Source organism: Sciurus carolinensis, chromosome 9 (genome assembly GCF_902686445.1).
Source record: "Sciurus carolinensis chromosome 9, mSciCar1.2, whole genome shotgun sequence".
NCBI classification, from domain to species: Eukaryota; Metazoa; Chordata; class Mammalia; order Rodentia; family Sciuridae; genus Sciurus; species Sciurus carolinensis.
The window spans coordinates 90,766,353-90,785,171 of NC_062221.1; the positions used below are offsets into that span (position 1 = coordinate 90,766,353).

The window sequence follows — 18,819 nt, forward strand, 5'->3', positions numbered from 1 at the left end:
AAACTCTTCTAAGTAAAATTAGGAAAATAACATTTATTTTCCGAAGTCCTTATCATGTATGCTAAATGTAAAAGTATTTCAGATAACAAATATTCCTATTTTTTTCTTCCTATTACACATAGATTAAAACTATGACTTATAGAAAAAGTTGAGTGAAAAGTTGATTCATAATTTTCCTAATAACCAACTATACAAAAAAATATGAGATCAAACTTGAATGTTATGAAGGTATTGCTTTCTGTCACTGTTTTACAATTAAAATAGACTAACCAAAATTTTATATTTGAGTAGAATAAAAAAAATTTTAAAATTGTTGAAATATATAATCCTCTAGCACAGCAGTACTTAGATTTCAATTGTACTGCAGATTTTATTACTCACAGGCTTCTAGAAAAAGTGATATTGTTACTGTTTCCTAAGATAAAGAGGAATTTAATGTTATTTATTTACAGTTCCATTATCTCTCAAGGGGGTCAGGAAATCTGGGACTATAATATAAACATTCTTTGACAATCTACAAGAAAAGCAATATAAGTTTTTAACACCTTGTAATATTTATCTTTCAAAGTGGAAAAAGAGGTGATCTATAAATGACTACTTTAGAAAGGTATAAAGGCAACCAGCCTGTGCAGCCTACACCTATCGACCTGAAGGTATTAAAACCAGGGAACAAAGAATCAAGTCAGTAGGCAAGGACAGGTCACTTCAGGTGCTAAGGTAACCATCTTTCCTTTCTACAGAAGAAATTCATGTGTCAGAATGAGAAGATTTCAGTAACAAGTTGTTGACTTCAAAACTCAAGGTGCAAAAGAAAACATGCTATATGATAAGGAAATACACAATATGATAACATAAAGCTATTTGTTGTTTGGAAAATATCCAAATGTACTGAACACAGAAACATAGATAGGAAGAAAACACACCAGCTTTACGACAGTGATTTTTTCTGGGCACACAGATAAAAGGACTAAATTAGAAAGGGGGAAAAAATGGACTTCAATTTACATGCAAATTTCTTTTTATATATCTGAAGCAATTAAAACAAAATATGCATACTTGTTAATCCAGAATGGTAGAACTTCTGTGGTTGCTGTATCACTTCATTTATTTTCCTGTAAATTTAAAAGTTTAAGGAATTCAAAAGGGAAGATTAGAGATGCCTCTAAATTCTCTTCCATTTTGCCATCTACTTAGTCTCTTTTCTCCAACCCCACTTCTACCCTTTTCAAACTAACTCAAATTAGGTGTATGTCAAAACAAAAGTCACATAAATTTTCCACCACAATCAATTTTATTTATGGGAAAGGAAAAAAAATATTGAGGAGAATTTCTGAAATCATCTATGATACAATGATACAAGCATTTTGATGATTAATTTGTGAAATTAAAGAAATGCTTGGTAGGTATTCACCAACAAACTGAAAAGAAAGCATGAATTTTTTTTTGATAAATCTCTTAATAAGTGATAGTGAATCACCTTTGCTCTGTATTGTACTTAGAGAGTAAAGTGGGACACCAAAAAAGCAATCAGGATTTTTCCCAGATAAAAAAGGGATTATTTGGTTCAATTTCTTTCACAATAGGCACTCAACATTATTCTCTGCCATCTTCTTTGACTTACCACATATACATGGGAGCAAAACAACAGCCTTTAAGTAAGTTCTAATTACCAAGTAGTAAACATTACTTTTAAACAAGTATACTTGCTCTACAGAAATTTTTCATTTTAGTCAATTTTTCACAACTATTTGAAAAATAAGTTCCAAAACTACATTCAGAAGGAGACATAGCTTCAGGACCTGTATAACTCTGAGTTAGAGTTGCATGAAATTGTCCAAACGCAACTCTCCCAGGATTTCCAGTATGAGTTGATTAGTCGAACCAGCAGGCTCACTCAGTAACAGATTCTGCTTTGGGCAATGCTATGCAAGCTATGCGCCTGATCAAATCTAAACTAGAAATCTGGGCCACATTGCCTTTGACCAAAGATTCATGTCATGATAGCTCTTCTCTTTTCTACATAAGAAATTAATAGGAGAGTTGAGGTAAATATGTTGCCAATTAAAGTAAAAAAGGAAACATCCAGATACTTAAGGCAAAGGGTTTGGAGGTTTGAACTATGCAGATAACAATCTGAGTTTTCATTTTCATTCTGCCTAAAATACAAAGCATTTTGTAAATAAAGACTATTGAGCAGAGATTTCTGAATATTGCATGTAGTACCATGAGCAAAAGCCACCAAAACCAATTTTATTTTTTTTATTTCAGCAATAGTGGCACTAATCAAGGCCATTTTAATTCTTTTGGTGTTTTTCCAATTTGCAGAGACGGATGCTGTTTGTCAATGAATTATCAGGCAAGATATTCTCACAAGTGTGAAAACGTTAAGTTTTTTCTAATCCAATTTCCACTTACATTGGGCCTCTGAAGGAGACAAGCTGACATCATGCAGAAGGTGGGTAACAGCTATCAACAATTCTGGTTTGGTCTCCTGCTGCAAGCCAGTTCTAAGAAGCAGGTTCTCCTCTCCATCCCCAGCAGTTTCCTATTGCATTTGCCCACTATTATCTCTGTGATCCTGTTGTTTGCTTTTTACTGCTCTGATGTGTCATCACTGGTAATATTATTTCTTTTCTCCTTTGATACCTGCACCCTCCATGCAATCCTGTAGATGAGGATCCAGTGGGTACTTCCAGGTCATGCCTACTTGAACCCCGTTTGCCGTGATGTTGTAGAATAATTTGGCATGACTTCAGAACTCATCACGGCCCACCAACTCATAAACCTTTCTTTCATTTGATCCATATTACTCTGCTAATGTAAATTAAGACTCTGCTCATGAATCTTCACATCAACATATTAAATGTTAAAAAACATATTCAACTATACTGCAAAATTTGGTGACACTTTTATTTATTTATTCCTTATTTGCTTTTTTTTTTTTTTTTTTTTTTAGCAGTATGATATATCCAATCTGTCTAAAGTCTGACTAGAACAAAAAGTCTGATGCTCCTGTGAGTAAGAGGGTAAGAAGGAATTCCTCCTTTCTGACTGAAACATCAATTCTTCCTGGGTCTCAAGTATGCCTTTTTTTTTATTTTTCAGTTTGAACCACACTATGAGTTCCTCTGGGTCTTTAGCTTGCCAACTGCAGGATTTGGGACTGTTGGGCCTCCATAATTACACAAGCCAATATGCCTATATATATATAATATATATAGATATCATATACGTTATATGTTGTAATATACATGTCCAACACATATATGTTATATGTTGTAAATAATTTATGTCTTCTCTGGAGAACCCTAATACAGCAGTACACCATTTCACCACCCAGATATTTGTTTTGTTTACTACCAGGTATTTTTTAAATTTGTTTTTTGAATTACAAATTTGTATTGTTTTATTTCCTCCCTTGTAAATAATTGAAGAACCTCAGTCTCAAAATATCTGTGAACACCTTCATCCTTTCTCTCCTGTTAAGTGCTTTGGAAATTCCCTAAACAATGCCTCATATGTGCTCATAAGCAAGAATCTCCCATCAACTTCTCCTGCTCTGCTCTCACTCCTTGAAGTTTGCCACCTGTGAGGCTTCATAAAGTGGCCTTACATGTTCCACTGCTGAGAAGGTTCCCCATGAACCAACACGTCTTGTGATCCTCCCAAAGCCAGTTGCTGATATTCAAGTGCTCAGAGTAGTGCCCACTTCTATAAGACCGGGTTATCCCTACATCAGGCAAAGGATTCTATTCAACATTGTGTCACTTCCCGACTCACCCTGGCCCAGGACAAGCATGACAGTTAGCCCCTACTATTATGAGAGCCTGTGAAACTCTGGGAAGAAGCGAGCTATGTGTCTTTCCAGGTTTACTGTATCCACCAAAGTGTTAAAATTGCTGGCTCCATTTGAGTCAGAGCCTCAGCCCAAAGTAAAGGGTAGTTCCTTTCTTTGAATGATGTGAGGCCCTGTTCCCACATAGTCTTGGCCATGAAGCTCAATCTCGAGAGGAAAGACTTCATCTTCCTGCAGAGATCACCAACCTTGAAATAGGCAGCTTATTTTACACTAAATCTTCTCAAAATTTATGAAAGTAAGAATAGGATATTGACAGTAAGAAAAAGATAACTTTTATTAAAAAAAGACCAATATTTTTAAAATATTCATTTGTAATTATTTTATTAAACAATCATCTTTTACATGTCATCAGACCTTACCCCTGAAGTGCAAAATAAAAACAGTTTGAGGTATTAAAACTGAAGGGACATTTGCACATATATTTGTAAGGTTTTCACACTATATTAACCAGAAAATTCACTCATACTAAATACTACATATAACTGCAGGTTTATTTAAGAACAAATTTGTATGAAACAAACCTGGTTTATTTCATTACAGTTCTGATTCTCCCACTTATGATCAAAGGGTGGCAAAAAATAATATGAGACTTAAGTTGCTTCCAAAATGATGTGTCCATTGTTCAGTTCTATCAAATGGAGTATAGAATTTAAAAGGTCAACAGTTGAAACAGTAGCCATCCCAAAACATAAAAACCAAACTGACAAACTAGCTTTAATGATATAATGTCCTATTCGTAGAACTTAATCTTCAGATCAATGGCAATTCACTTAAGGTATCTGAAATAGCTTTACCAGAATATTTCAGTATTATCCATGTACATATAAGATCACATTAGTAGCAGTCAGTTAATCATATTAACACAGATAAAAGTTCAGAACAGTCACTTCAAAGATAGTTTGAAGTACATGGAAGAAGAGATTGGCTTTTTAGTTGATTTAAACTTTTTAAATATTGAAGAAATTATCCAGAGACTTTCTAGATTCCATTTCACTTGATGTCTACACCTTGAAATAGAAAAGTTGAGGCAATTATATAGCTGATTATCATACTATAAACACTTGCCCTGAAACAGTCAGGAAAATTGGAGAACAAGTGGTTTTTAACTTGGTGATTGATTTAATTATTAACTCAGTGTAGACACTCATGTAAAGTAAATCTAAAATTGCATAATTATTTGCATGTAGCATAGTAAAATAAGTCCTGAATAATGAGTCACAAATGTTGAATAAAAATTAGTTATTATAGCAATTTTTAGTTACCACGGCATTTTTAGTAGCTGCAATGCTAAGTTTAGGTTTTGTTATTGAACTTTCATTTTTTTCATTGTGTGAATAACTTAAACAAATAGAAGGTTGATTTTGTTATTAAAATATGGACTGCTTAAAAGTTAGCTTTTTTAATTTTTGCTAAACTGATAAAGTATTAAATGGTCTCACTGTGTACTCTTATAGGAAAATACTGTTTATTCCATGGCGATCACGACACCTATATGAAGATATCTTTAAAAGAAGTTGTCTCTAGACTATTTGATTGGCTGGCATTAAAAACTGGGGGGAAAAGACACATTTATTTTCATATAGAATATAATAAATTTTTGCAAACTACACTTAATGTAAATTTTCTATGTGTTCTAGAGGGCAGGAAAGGAATATAGTTTGTTAGAAACCCTTAAAGGAACAGCAAGCTTATGTGGTGGTGACAATGTCCTCTTCCCACCAACGTGACTTATTTACTCATGCAATAATTTTTAAATTAAGAATAATCTTTGCAGGGCTGGGGGAGCAGCTCTGTGGCAGAGCAGATGCCAAGCAGGTGCGAGGCCCTGCACTCAGTCCACAGAACTGCAAACAAGGAAACAAAACAAAATGCAAAAAGAATAACCTTTGCAAGGTTGCTGACTGCTAGAAACAGCTGCAACAACAGCTGAATTGTTTACATGTGAAGAAAGTTAAAGGATGCTGATGTCTCAGCTGAACCAGGAGAGAAAACTCATCACAGTCATTTCTTTTCAAGTTAATATGATTTAGGCCACTTAGTATCCTTTGGAAGTTAATTATTTTCATTATTTTATTTTCTACACAAATGAATGACCCAAGTTAAGATACATTTCCCAAGAGTTTGGCTTATCGTTCTTACAATTTTTTAGTGCATGTTGACAAACATGAAAATCAACCCCAAACACAGGAGGTCATAAAGTGAATAGTTAAATCTCAGGTGTCCAAATTGGCCAGTCCAATTAATATATACCCCCAAGCTGGAATTATGTAAAATAAAACAAAGGAAACCTGTCATTTTTAGGACCAAATATACAAATCTAGTATCACTGTATTGGGTTTTAATGTGTAGGGGGAAAAATGCAACATATTCCATTTTTTTCTGTGCCTCACTTTTGTCTCTCAAACCAACAATCAAAAGAAAATTGAAATAAAATGAAGTTCAACTGATCCTGTAAGATCTAAGTCTTGAATATTTTTTACTTATTGTCAGTATGTCCATTAGTGCCATAAAAATAGGGTTGACCACGTTCATAAGTGACAATAGAAATATAATAAAAATTATTTCACTATCATCATGCTGGTAAGCTACACCGTGTAATCTATCACACCTACAAATATCAAGTGCTGCCTGTCATTCAACTCAGAAGAACACTGACTGCAGACACACACAATAGTCAGTGAAGCTTTCCCAGAGTTGAACCTGTCACAGTTATTCAAAGACTGGGTTTCTTATGCCATTCAACACCAAACTGGTGGGTCCCTTTCTGTGTAGAAGGGCCAGTGAGCACAGGAGAAGGGAAAAACTCATGACTCCCAAAATGACCATTCCTGATATCAGTGCGCTGGTGATGGCATTCAGTTGGAAGGGAGGCACATCCCGGGAGCCTGCAAGTAACAACAAATAGTTGTAAAGGCCCCATATCATGTATCCCACGTTCTCTCAATCTGTACCTGCAAAACACCTGCATCTTATACAATAATAGCATGACACTAGATTATGCTATAATTTATTTGGCTGTAATTCAACCCAATACCCAAAGAATTACATGAGTTAGAGGCCAGTATCACAATCAAGAACACTCCCCCAAAACTGTGAAGGGCTATAAAAATTAACCAACAGATCACATAGGTGTTCAAAACTCCTCAGTCAACTGTCACATAAAATAGAGCAAATCTGTAAAACTAGAGCTCATTACATTTAATTGATTACAGTTTTGTATCTGTTCACCAAAAGATTTTTAAAACATAGCACTTTCATTTATAATACATGTTAATTATCTTACCAAGTTGTGAATTGTTGGTTGGAGTCTCATCTGAGGGGAAAAAAACAGGATAAGAGAAGTGAAAAATTCTCTCTGGATATTTACTTTTGTCAATTCTGACTCCATAAAAAATTTTTACCTACATCTCCCTTGACCTCCTCTCACAGGTCCACCAGGAAGGTGTGAATGAAAGCCCTCCTTCAACCATTCTGCCTTCCCATTTTCTGTTCCAAATGTCTTACATTTCATCATCAGTCTAGTCCCTGAGCCCACAGCCTGCCACCACCCTGAGTGTACAAATATAATCACAAAATATATTGTGTTGTATTCTTTCCTGCCAACTTTGTTTCATCATTATCTTTCTGGTCAGGTTAGTGGGGGCAGTAACTGTTAACAGCTATTACATTTTTTATGGCCCTATAGCCTGCCATTTGTTATTCTGTTACAGGGAAATATTCATTATTTAGAGTCACTCTATTTTAAGTATTGCCAATTTGCCCAACATTATCTGCAAAAACATCATTTTAAGTTCCAAGAAGATAAATTCACACTTAATAACTAAATGAAAGGAAAATATGACTCCTGAGCTCAAGTTGTAGTTTTATTTGCATCTGCTAAGTACAAGATTGAAGTTGTTGATTTTTCATTTTTCCTTGGCAAACATAATAATAGATGCAATGAACACTTTCACTTGGTTTCCCAATATTTGTTGTTCAATTTGTAATCATGCTGCTATTAACCCTTGAGCTGATACAGCTAGTAAATTTCATATTTGTGTTAACATGTGGGTGTTTATGTGTCTGTTTGTTATTTGAACCAACAGGAGCTGTTTATTTCTGAAGTATAAATATTATTACAATTAATGCATGTGTAATGTCACACATTTTACAAAGTGCTACTTCATATGTCATCACAGTTAATCCTCATGATAGCCATATGGCTTAGATATTATTGCTACCCCCATTTTACAGATGAAGAAACTTCCATCTGTCACAGTCTCTATGGCAAAGCAAACATATGCTAAATCAAAGTTTTATTTTTGTCCTTTTTTAAAAGTAATGTAAATTGACCAAGTGTAGAAAACATTTTTGATTATGGAGGTGAACACCTCAAGCTATAAACACCAGGGTTAGTATTTGAAGTAATTAATGGGATAACCTGGTGAGATATTTATAAAAATATGATGCCATTTCTTTTCAGATGCATGAATCTTGGCAGAAATGATAGTTTTGCTGTCTGATCTTGAAGCAAGTGTACAAAATTAATATGGCACTCATTCATAGAACACCTTAGAATGGTACACTGCATTGCTATAGGACAAAAAAGAAAAATAGCACAAATATTCATTATAGGACACTCTCAGGAAAGTCCTAACTTCCAACCAACACTACTCTATAGAGACCTTTCTTCTCATGGAAATAGACAGAATGAATGGACTATGATCAATATCCAAAAAAATCTATGTGTTCTTTTCACAAGATAAGCTGCTTCACTGGAAAAGAAAAGAATATACAATGCCCTAAATTTCTCTTTTAAAACTTTTCTTTAAAAAAAAAACTCACTTAATTATTTTAAAAATGCTATTATTAAAGAATAGAAAGCTCCTCTCTACTAAGAGTGTCAAATAAGGAAAAAGTATTTTTGACAGGCTCCCCGCTGTTTTCTACATGTGAGGTTAATACTAGTCAGATATCTCCTCTACTCCAAAATTACTGGCAACTTCTGTAGAAATAATAGCCTAGATGTCACCCAGGAGGCCATTGACAAAATCTCCCTGTGTGCTGGGACACATACTCCCAGGCCAAATGAACACACTGGCTTCAGGTTTCAGAAGTGAAAAAATAAAAGCATCCTACCATTGGCAGAGGGTCAAAGTCAAATAATGTAGTATTAGAATAGAGTTTGAAATTGTATTTGAACACAGATAAAAGTAAAGGGAATTGTTACATCTGGTGGCTGTTTCTGACATCCTCCTGTGTCTGCATCATTATAAGAAAAGTCATGTCCTGCCCGGAAAGGGCAGGTAGACATTGCCCAAGAGCCTTTGTCATCACACACTTCCATTTTCTCACGCATCCACTTGGTCTTGCCAAGTGCATATAAAAAGTAAAGATAAATGAAAAATATAAACATCAGTGCAAAGATAGATGCAGAACAATAGATGCAGAACAATAAATATCACTCCCTTCTTCTCTATAGCAAACTACTTTTACAAAATCTTTTAATTACCTATGTAGTAAAATGAACCATGTATTTCATGTTACAAATCCCTGAACTTTTAATTTTCTACTGTGTTGTTTTGTTTTAGTCTAACTCTGAAATCTAAGATCCCTGAAGGTCACATCTGTGTCCTGTTCCCAGCAGGAACCTGTTCCCCAAAGGGGCTAAATAAATATGCTCATATAAATTTTATTCATTTATTGTGTGTGTGTGTGTGTGTGTGTGTGTGTGTGTGTGTTAGTGGGGATGGAACCTGGGGTACTCTACTACTGAGCTACATTTCCAAGCCCTTTTATTTATTTATTTATTTTAATCTTAGGACAGAGTCTTGATAAATTGCTCAGGCTGGCCTCAAACTTGGATTCTCCTCCAAAGTTTCTGGGATGATAGGCAGGTGCCACCATGTCCCCTTCATATGAATTATTAATCCCCCATAAAACTCAATGATAGCAGTTGAACAAGAACTTGGTTTGGACTTCTCCATAGGAGTTTATGTTGAAAAATAATTAGGTATTTTTGATTCCGAATGCTTGTGTCAGAACTGTACCCAGTAGGCATTTTCCTACTTTAGTTTGTTTTACTATTTGGGAGTTTAAATAAGAACACTACAGAAATTTTTGCATTTTGAAAAATGTGAAATTTTCCTAAATCAACAACAACAACAAAGAAGGATCAACCAACGCTGTTGGGTAAAAATAACCAAATAAATTTGATTGCATTTTAAAAATAGGAGTTCTGGGGCTTAAGAACCTTAGAAAACTTGACCTCAGTCAGTATCTAGGGGAAAGGCGTGGTTTGATGAGTAAATGGAGCAAAACTTCCAAGTATTAGAGAAATTTGAAGAGAACAAATCAAGCCTGAAATTGGACTTGTCCATGTGAAATTTGCCATAGGACCTGGGAGAGATAAATTCTAGCTGACTTAAGCTAAAAATACACTGAAAGAAAGGAAAGAGGGTAACCTTGGTTATTAAGATGAACATTAAGTTTACATAGGATTTTCCTGTGGATAGACATTCTGAATTCTATGTTCTTGTGCAAATTTAAAACAAAATTGTATGAATATTATGCAACTCATAATTGTACCCAATTATATCCATAGAATTACAATATAAACACTATTATATGTAGACCTCTAAGCGGTGAGTTCATAGTGATCATCAAAAAGTGAAGAGCATCTGTTTTAGTCAGCTTGGTGTGGCTGTAACCAAAATATTCAATAAGAACAAGTAAGAGGAGGAAAAGTTTATTTGGGATTCATGGTTTCAGAGGTCTCAGTCCATAGATGGCCAAGTATGTGACTCTGGGCCCAAGATGAGGCAGCACATCATGGTGGAAAGGCAAGGTTGGAGGGGCTCTGGCTTCATTCCTGGTAGCCAGGAAGCAGAGAGCAAGAGGTGGGAAGGGGCCACAGGGAAGATGAACCTTTCTAGGTAATGCCCCCAGTGACCCACCTCCTCCAGCCACTCTCCACCTGCCTACAGTCAGTCCATTCAGATTACAATGAACTGATTAGGTTACACCTCTCACAATCCAATTATTTCACATGCAAATATTCCTGTATTAAAACAGGAGCTTTTGGGGGACACCTCATATTCAAATCCTAACACCATCCTACTGTTATTTAACAAAATGTTAAAAATTAAATCCAAGGAGACTGAAAGAAGACACAAGGAGATCCACATGACTTTAACATGATCCTTCAAGTGGTTTGCCAGTGAAGAAAACCGAGGGGACTCAGAGGCAACCGTAGTGTGTTGGTGAATAGGTGACACCCTTGAGGAGGAGACAGGTGAGAAGCCGGAAAGCAAAAAATCCAAGCAGGATATTGGAGGCATCATCATGCTAGCTCTTTGAGATTTTAGCATAGATATTTTGGCAGGTGGACATGAGACAGCATAAGACAAGTGAAATCTACAAACCTGGGTGGCAGAATTGCTATGCTGGAATTAAAGATTTCTACTTAGTAAACTTTATGGGATTTGGGGGTCTTAGAATTTTGGAGAGTCTTTCTAAGAATTACCTTATGCTAGCAAATTATTCAAATTTTGTAATATTTAAATTTGTCCCAGGTAAGAAGGGGGCAAGAATAAAACCATCTAGCTGAGCTGGACAGAAAACATGTCTCTTTTAAGGTTCTTTTCTCATAGTAAACTAACTCTAGTTATGCTCCACACAAATAAAAATATTCTTTATTTTGCATACCCCAAAGTATTCCTAACTATTGGAAACAAGAACTAAGTTTTCATCCATATAATTCTATGAACAATTTCTTACAGCTAGATAGAGGTTAAGAATTGGGTCTTTAACAAACCCCCAAACAGTAATTTTCAAACCATTCAAAGTACACACCAAACCCTCAGAGAGTAGGGACTAAGTTCAAATTTTCAAATTTAATATTCTTCTGCATTATTTAAAAGGCTTATTAGTTTCTTTTTAAATAAGGTTATGCCTATACAAACACAGTAAAGTGAATAATTAAAGAAATTGTCTGAACATTTTTAGGCCAAATCCACTTCTTACTTAGTTATTTGCCTACTTCAGGCAAACTTTCTTTTTACTAGGGGATGGGCAGCGTAAGGGAAAAGGAAAAGAAAATCTCACGGAAACAGCATCAGTTATACAGCAAATATAAAATGGAGAAAACATTATTAGCCTATAATCTGAGTCAGAATTATTCTGTTTTGAGACAAATTTGGAACTATTAAAATATAAAGAATCTCGATGCCTACTTTTTAAAACTCCTCATTTTAAACATGAAAAATTATTTGCCCAGAGGAAAAAAGTAAAATTCTAAGACACATAGGTTGTTAAGGGGGATAAAAGCTAGATCTAGAATCAGTTTTTCTAACTTCAATGTTGTTTATGTGTCTATTTTATCCAAACTATCTGGCTGTGGCTGGGTTCACACTGACTTAAACCAGCATGCCTTTGTAGAGAGTGTATGGATGCATGTGAGTCCACATGTGTGCAGACATCTGTATACTGAGAATGTATGTATACAAGCAGTTGTGCCCTCACACTCACAGAAATGCATGAGCATAAATGAGTGCACTGAATGGGGTACATCATGTACAGGATCCTGGAGGGAAACAGACAGTACTCCAACTGGGCAACTTAAGGAGCATCTAATAGGACTGTTTACAAAGACGTAGACAATACACAAGACAAAGCCAAGTTTCCTGGAGTGCGAGTTAAGAAAAGGGTTTCCGAAGTCCAGAGGGAGTAGTTTTGTGGAAAAAGTGACCAGACAGAATCAGTGTGGACCTCACATTTCCGTGTCCACCCACCTGCTGACAGAACCTCCTACAACTCCAACCAGAAAGCAGATGGCAAGGGAGTCGCCATGGACAGCAAGCAGGGCAGGGTGGGGAGGGCAGATCCAGAGGAAGAGGGAGGGAGGAAGAGAGACAGAGAGACACAGAAAGACACAGAGAGAGAGAGAGAGAGAGAGAGAGACAGAGAGAGAGATCCATCCAGAGAGCAAGAGCGCACATGAAGGGAAAAAATGTAGGGAGGACAATATTGTCCTCCGTGTGAAAGTTGACTAAACAGGAAACTACTGTGAAATTAAAGCTGCTTAGCAGTTTATCTTGTCTCACAGTTAATTAGTGCTGTTTAGGAACCACTTTGTGTTCTCCTTAGAAGCCACTTTGGAACAGTCTATTACTACATAGGAAACGAAGGGCTCTCCTACCGCTCCGGGTAATGATGGGGCCAGCAGAGAGGACTGCGTTGCCGGAAGTGCTCTGGGGGCTCCATGTCGTCTTCCTCCCAGCATCTCTCCTTTTTCTGTGGCCACAAATCTGAGGTGTTAATGAAAACAAATGAAATTCAACACTAGCACAAAATTGTTTCTTTATGGCCATTTGGAAAGCAGATTCTTTTGGAAGAGATACCACATGTTTAATTTTATTCATTTCCTTCTGTGCATTTATTTAATTACTTTGTATATAACTGCTACAGTGCTTCTTATCCTGGCTTGGGCCACATTTCTTATTTCCTTCCCCGGCAATTGTGCACTGCCTCATTAATTTACATAGCTCAATGGCTCTCCTGAAAAAGAGCTGTGTTTATCAAACTTTTTAACTTTTATCTCTCTCAAGCCTTTAATAAATTCTTCCCTAAAATGTTGGTCAGCACAGACCCAAGGTAATGCAGACTCTCCATTTACCTCCATCCGATATAATTAGGCAAAACCAAAGAGATCAATGTGCGTAAAGAAATAGCTTCCTATTTATGCATGAACTGAGCATAAATATAAACATATTAAAGCTACTTCAAAAAAAAAATACCTGCGTTTTTCTCCCCAATATTGATGTAACCCTAGGGGCCCTGTCAGAAGAGAATTTTAGAATTTTTTTTTTAACTCACTACTAACTGGATCTTTATTTTAATGGCGGCTACATGCAATTCAGATTCTTACCTTGGTAGCTTTTAACTTTTATTCTAACGGCTTCCTGGAACATCTGGCTCTAATCCACTTTTCTAGCACTAGCCAGAACCCTCCCTGGTATTCCCAGCATCTTGTCTCTGCTTGCCCTGTGTTAGTGTGTGTGGTTTTGGTCATCCTTTGGTATGGAGGCTCTCTTACACTCCTGACTTTGCCCCTTCCGGGTTCATCCATCTTCAGAGTCACATCTGGGGCTTGTCTCCTTCACCAGTCCTAATCTCTTCCCTCCATCTTGTCACAATGATGAGTGCTGCCTCTTACTAAGACCCATAGGTTTGTCTGCTTTGCACATAAGATTGTTGTCTTTCTTACTTTCTCAATTTCATGATCCTAAAAGATAAGCTAATTGAATTCAGAATTCATAAACGCTTTGTCCCTGTATCTCCTGTGTCATGTTTGGCACAAAGTAGACATTCAATAGCTCTGTACCGGATGGATATTTAAATCCTACTTCAGTCTGTTAGACCAAATGCATGTCCACTTTCTACGCAGAGATTCTAACCTGACATTTGATAACCTTTCAGCTTAGATCAATCCAACAATTCAGAATGAAGTTTCTTAAAAACCTACTGGCATAAGAAAGGGGCAGTCATCAGCTCTGCAGAGCTTGGTAACGCAGTGCAGGAAGACAGTGGACATTTTCTGATTCTTGTGTTTCACAAATCGGAACACCTCGAATGAAAACCGGCCTCGCTGGCTTCTGCCATTTTCAATGACAGTGGTCTGAGGATCTTTGTCACAGCTACAATATAGGGAATGTGAAAACAGGACATCACTGCAAAGTACCAATCTACTGGGACTTGTAAATTAGTCTCTGTAGTATTAAAGGTATCCCATTACATTATGAGCTAACAGAACTATTCCATGTTACAGATATTTAATAAGAGCATAAGCTAATTCAATATTTATGACAAGAGTAATCTGGATCATAAAATTTAAATACAATTTCTGATTATAATATTACTGTCAAATTTTAGGAAGATTATGGTTCCATAGATTAAAAATCCAAATAATAACAAATATAAGTAGTGAAAATCTTATCCCCATCTTTGCACTGCCCAAACCATCCCATAATCCCATATTTAAAACAAAGCCTTACAAATATAGTTGCTTATTTTTGCATTCTCCCAGGTTATATGAAATAGAAACAGAAGAATATATTCTTATTGTTTTCACCTCCTTAAACAAATGATAGTTTTAGGGCTCTTTCCATATTAATATTTAGAGTCGCCTCATTCCTATGACACAGTTATATAGTATTCCAGCACATATGCTGGGATCTACTTAATCAGTGCCCTGTTTAGGTAGACTTGAATTATTTTTTAAATAATTTTCTCTTTAATAACAAAGCAATAGTGAATAGCCTTCAAGCAGATCATTTTGTACATGTGTAAAATGTTATCTATTAAATACATCTCTAAGACCATTTATGAGATATTGCCACAGTGCCCCCTCTGAATGTTGTTTCATTTTGAACTTTAGCAGCAATTTATGAAAACGGTCTTCATTTATTCAGTGCTTCATCAACAAAGTGCCTGGTTAAAATTTTGGATTTTTCTCTATTTGATAGTAAAACAAAACTATCATGTATAATTTTAACTTACATTTTTCTAGGTGCGAATGAGTTTGTATGTCTTTTCATATACATTAGAGCTCTGATGTTTCTTTATGTGAAAATTGATTTTATCCTTTGCCCACATTCTATCATGGTATGGTGATTCTCTTTCTGATTCTTACACATTCTTTTTTTTAATTACTTTTTTTATTTTTACAGACTACATTTTGATTCATCGTACACAAATGGAGTACATCTTTTCATTTCTATGGTTGTACACAATGTAGACTCATACCATTCATGTAATCATACATGTACATACTAATGATGTCTGTCTCATTCCACCATTTTTCATACCACCACCCTGTCCTCCCTCTCATTTTCCTCCACGTAATCTAAAGTTCCTCCATTCTTCTCTCACCCCCCACCCTTCCACCCCCATTGTATATCATCATCTACTTATCAGGGGAAATATTTGGCCTTTGGTTTTTTTGGGGATTGGTTTATTTCACTTAGCATGATATTCTCCCATTCCATCTGTTTATCTGCAAATGCCATAATATTCTTCTTCTTTATGGTTGAATAATAGTCCATTGTGTATATATACACAGTTTCTTTATCCATTCATCTGTTACATATTAGGAAGAGTGGCTGTTGACCTGATACATAAATTGAAAGTTGGTTTACCTTTTTGTTTGGCTTTACTTTGAAGTTTTAGGGGTATTTCACATGCATGCTTTATTCTATCATTTTAAAAACTGTATTTGGACACTAGAATTAACAATCTCTTTAGAGTACACCGTTACTTTGTGAAAGTATAGATCTGATACTACTGTTTCTCTCATGGTCATCAACTGTCCAGAACCCTTTCAAAACTCCCTATCACAAGGATCTGTGGTACTACCCTCTATCCGACATTAAATTGTCACATGCTCTGAGATCTGTTGCTTCCCTGTTTTGTAGCCTTTGTCTGCAAGCCTGTTCTTACTTACTATTACCTTCCTTTAACAATTTTAGAGCCGTTTCTAACCAGGACATCCGATGGGGCCACACCTTCCTGGTTTTCATGTTGATTCTCCACTGCTATTTTTCTATTACGTACCTGCCACTTATCCTTTTGTTCTTGCTTACATTAGCTTAGGATTCTACTTGATTTGCTTTTTGCAAAGAATCTACTTCTTAATTTATTTCCATTTAAAAATATTTTTAGTTGTAGATGGACACAATACCTTCATTTTATTTATTTATTTTTATGCAGTGCTTAGGATCCGGCAAACCCAGTGCTTCACGCATGTGAGGCAAGTACTTGTTCCACGCTGAGCCCCCGCCCCAGCTTATATCCGTTTTTTATGTATTAGTTATGAGCTTTCAGATTTCCAAGTGGTAAGGACGTTCTATTTTCTAGTATTGTTTTAAATTATGACCTCTCAACATATAGGTTATTGATAATATCATTTAGATCTTCTCTGTCCACACTTCATTTGGGACCATCAGAATAAGTTTCTTGAGAAAGAAATTAGTGTCCAATTTTTACTGTATTTATGACATTGTCTTTCTGAATTCCCCTTAGGTTACATTTAAGAAATCTTTTATTTCACCCGGAGCATCTTTTCACTCTTTTGATTTAGGAAACTACTCCTGAATTATATCTAATAATAACTATTCCTGAAATATATATATTAAATTTATTATATATAATTTATTGTATTATTTTAGTTTCTTGGGGGGATTCTAATTATGCACACTATACATTGAACCTTCTTGACCTACCTATTATTTGTATGTTTTGTAATTTAATTCCTGTTATCTTTTCCTTTATATTTGTTTCCCTTTATTTGCATTTCTTACTTTCCCTTCTGTGCTCTATGCTGTGTGTTCTGCTGTATCTGTGCTCCCTTGAATATATTCTAACTGTGTCTTCCTTTCTACATGTACTTATTTTTTCTATTTCCTTCTTAGGTTCTCCAAATTCACTTTTTGAATGCTTAAGGTTTTACCTTTTTCTTTCCTTTTACTTACCTGAGTTCTCATAATTCTATCTTAATAAGTCTGATTACTTTTAATTATTTAAAAAATGATGTTAGAATGCTAAATTACAAATCTTACATACACTGACAATCTTCTGTTTTGTTTTTTTCTGGCGAGTTTAAAGTTCTTTTTTGCTATTTCCAACATTTTTCTTGTAGTGCTTTGGTATACTGTAGGAAATGCCTGTATTTGTTTAACATTTGCATTTGAAAGATTTGGGTATCCCTGGACCTGCCATTTTCAAAGGCCTCCTAAGAAAACAAGGAATGGTAATGAGCTTCTTCAGGGGTTCCTGCAAATCAAAGAATTATTTTACTATGACAGATAAACTGTCTAGCTGTGTGGCAATTGTGCAGCTGAGATTTCTCTGACTCTGAACATTTCAGAGGGTTCTGCCATCAGCCCTGTGTTCCTCAGGTTGTCACCATCTTTGCCCCCAGGGATTGGACAACTTCTCAGGCGATTCTTTCACCTTTATAAGGGCACATTTGCTGCCACTTTGTGAAATCTGCCACTTAATGAATTCTGAGGCTCTAGGCACAATTTTCTCCTCATCTTTACATCTTTTATCATTGCTAACACAAATTTTGTAGGTTTCTTTTTCTGTCTTAGATTGTCTTGTTATGGTTTGGATGTGAGGTGACCCCCAAAAGCTCACATGCAATACAAGAAGCTTCAGAGAAGAAATGATTGGGTTTCGAGAATCTTAACCCAATCAGTGATTTAATCCCCTGATAGGGATAACTAAGTGGTAACTGAAGTGGTAGGTTGTGGCTGGAGAAGGTGGGATTTGGGGCGTGGCTTTGGTGTATATATTTGTATCTGGTGGGTAGACTCTCTCTCTCTGCTTCCTGTTCTCACATGAACTGCTTCCCTCTGCCCCACACTCCGCCATGATGCTCAGCCTCACCTCAAGCCCCAGGAAACGAAGTTTCTATGGACTAAGACCTCTGAAACTGTGAGCCCTCAAATAAACTCTTCCTCCTCTACAGTTTTTCTGGTCAGGTTCTTTTAGTCATAGCAGCGAAAGAGCTAACTAAAACATCACTAAAAATGACATTAATGGAGTTTTGTTTGTTTGTTTTTTAGTTATCTATTCTACCTTATAAAGTTTCCAATAAAAAGAAAACTGAGACGATTCAAGGCTAAGCTGCCACCATATTCACACTGGAAGTCTAATGAGCATATTCCAGATTATCAATATGTGATCATTGTAGAAACTTTGGAAAACAAAGTATGCTAATCCTACCATGTATAAATAACCAGTATGAACTATTTGGTGTTTTTTCTTACAGTCTTTTCTATCATCTAAATAAGGCCTACTATATATATAATTACATATGCTGATTCTTCTCTTTCATATTTTAATACATTTAAATTTTAAAGAATTATATATTTCCAAGGACAGAAGTATCAAGAAGACAAAAAGGGAAAGGGTAAAAT

At 35.7% G+C, this 18,819-nt stretch overlaps 1 protein-coding gene across 1 annotated transcript in view; it reads right to left on the minus strand.

Moving 5' to 3' along the window:
- Positions 1-6,568: 6,568 nt before the first annotated feature.
- The window catches only part of Zpld1 (zona pellucida like domain containing 1), a 46,456-nt gene continuing 34,205 nt past the window's right edge, over positions 6,569-18,819 (minus strand). The window contains exons 8-11 of the mRNA XM_047565321.1: positions 14,364-14,535; positions 13,038-13,146; positions 7,143-7,172; positions 6,569-6,744 (exon numbers count right to left, since the gene is read on the minus strand). Of these exons, the coding sequence (XP_047421277.1) occupies positions 6,569-6,744; positions 7,143-7,172; positions 13,038-13,146; positions 14,364-14,535 (487 nt within the window). The remainder of the gene's footprint in view (positions 6,745-7,142; positions 7,173-13,037; positions 13,147-14,363; positions 14,536-18,819) is intronic.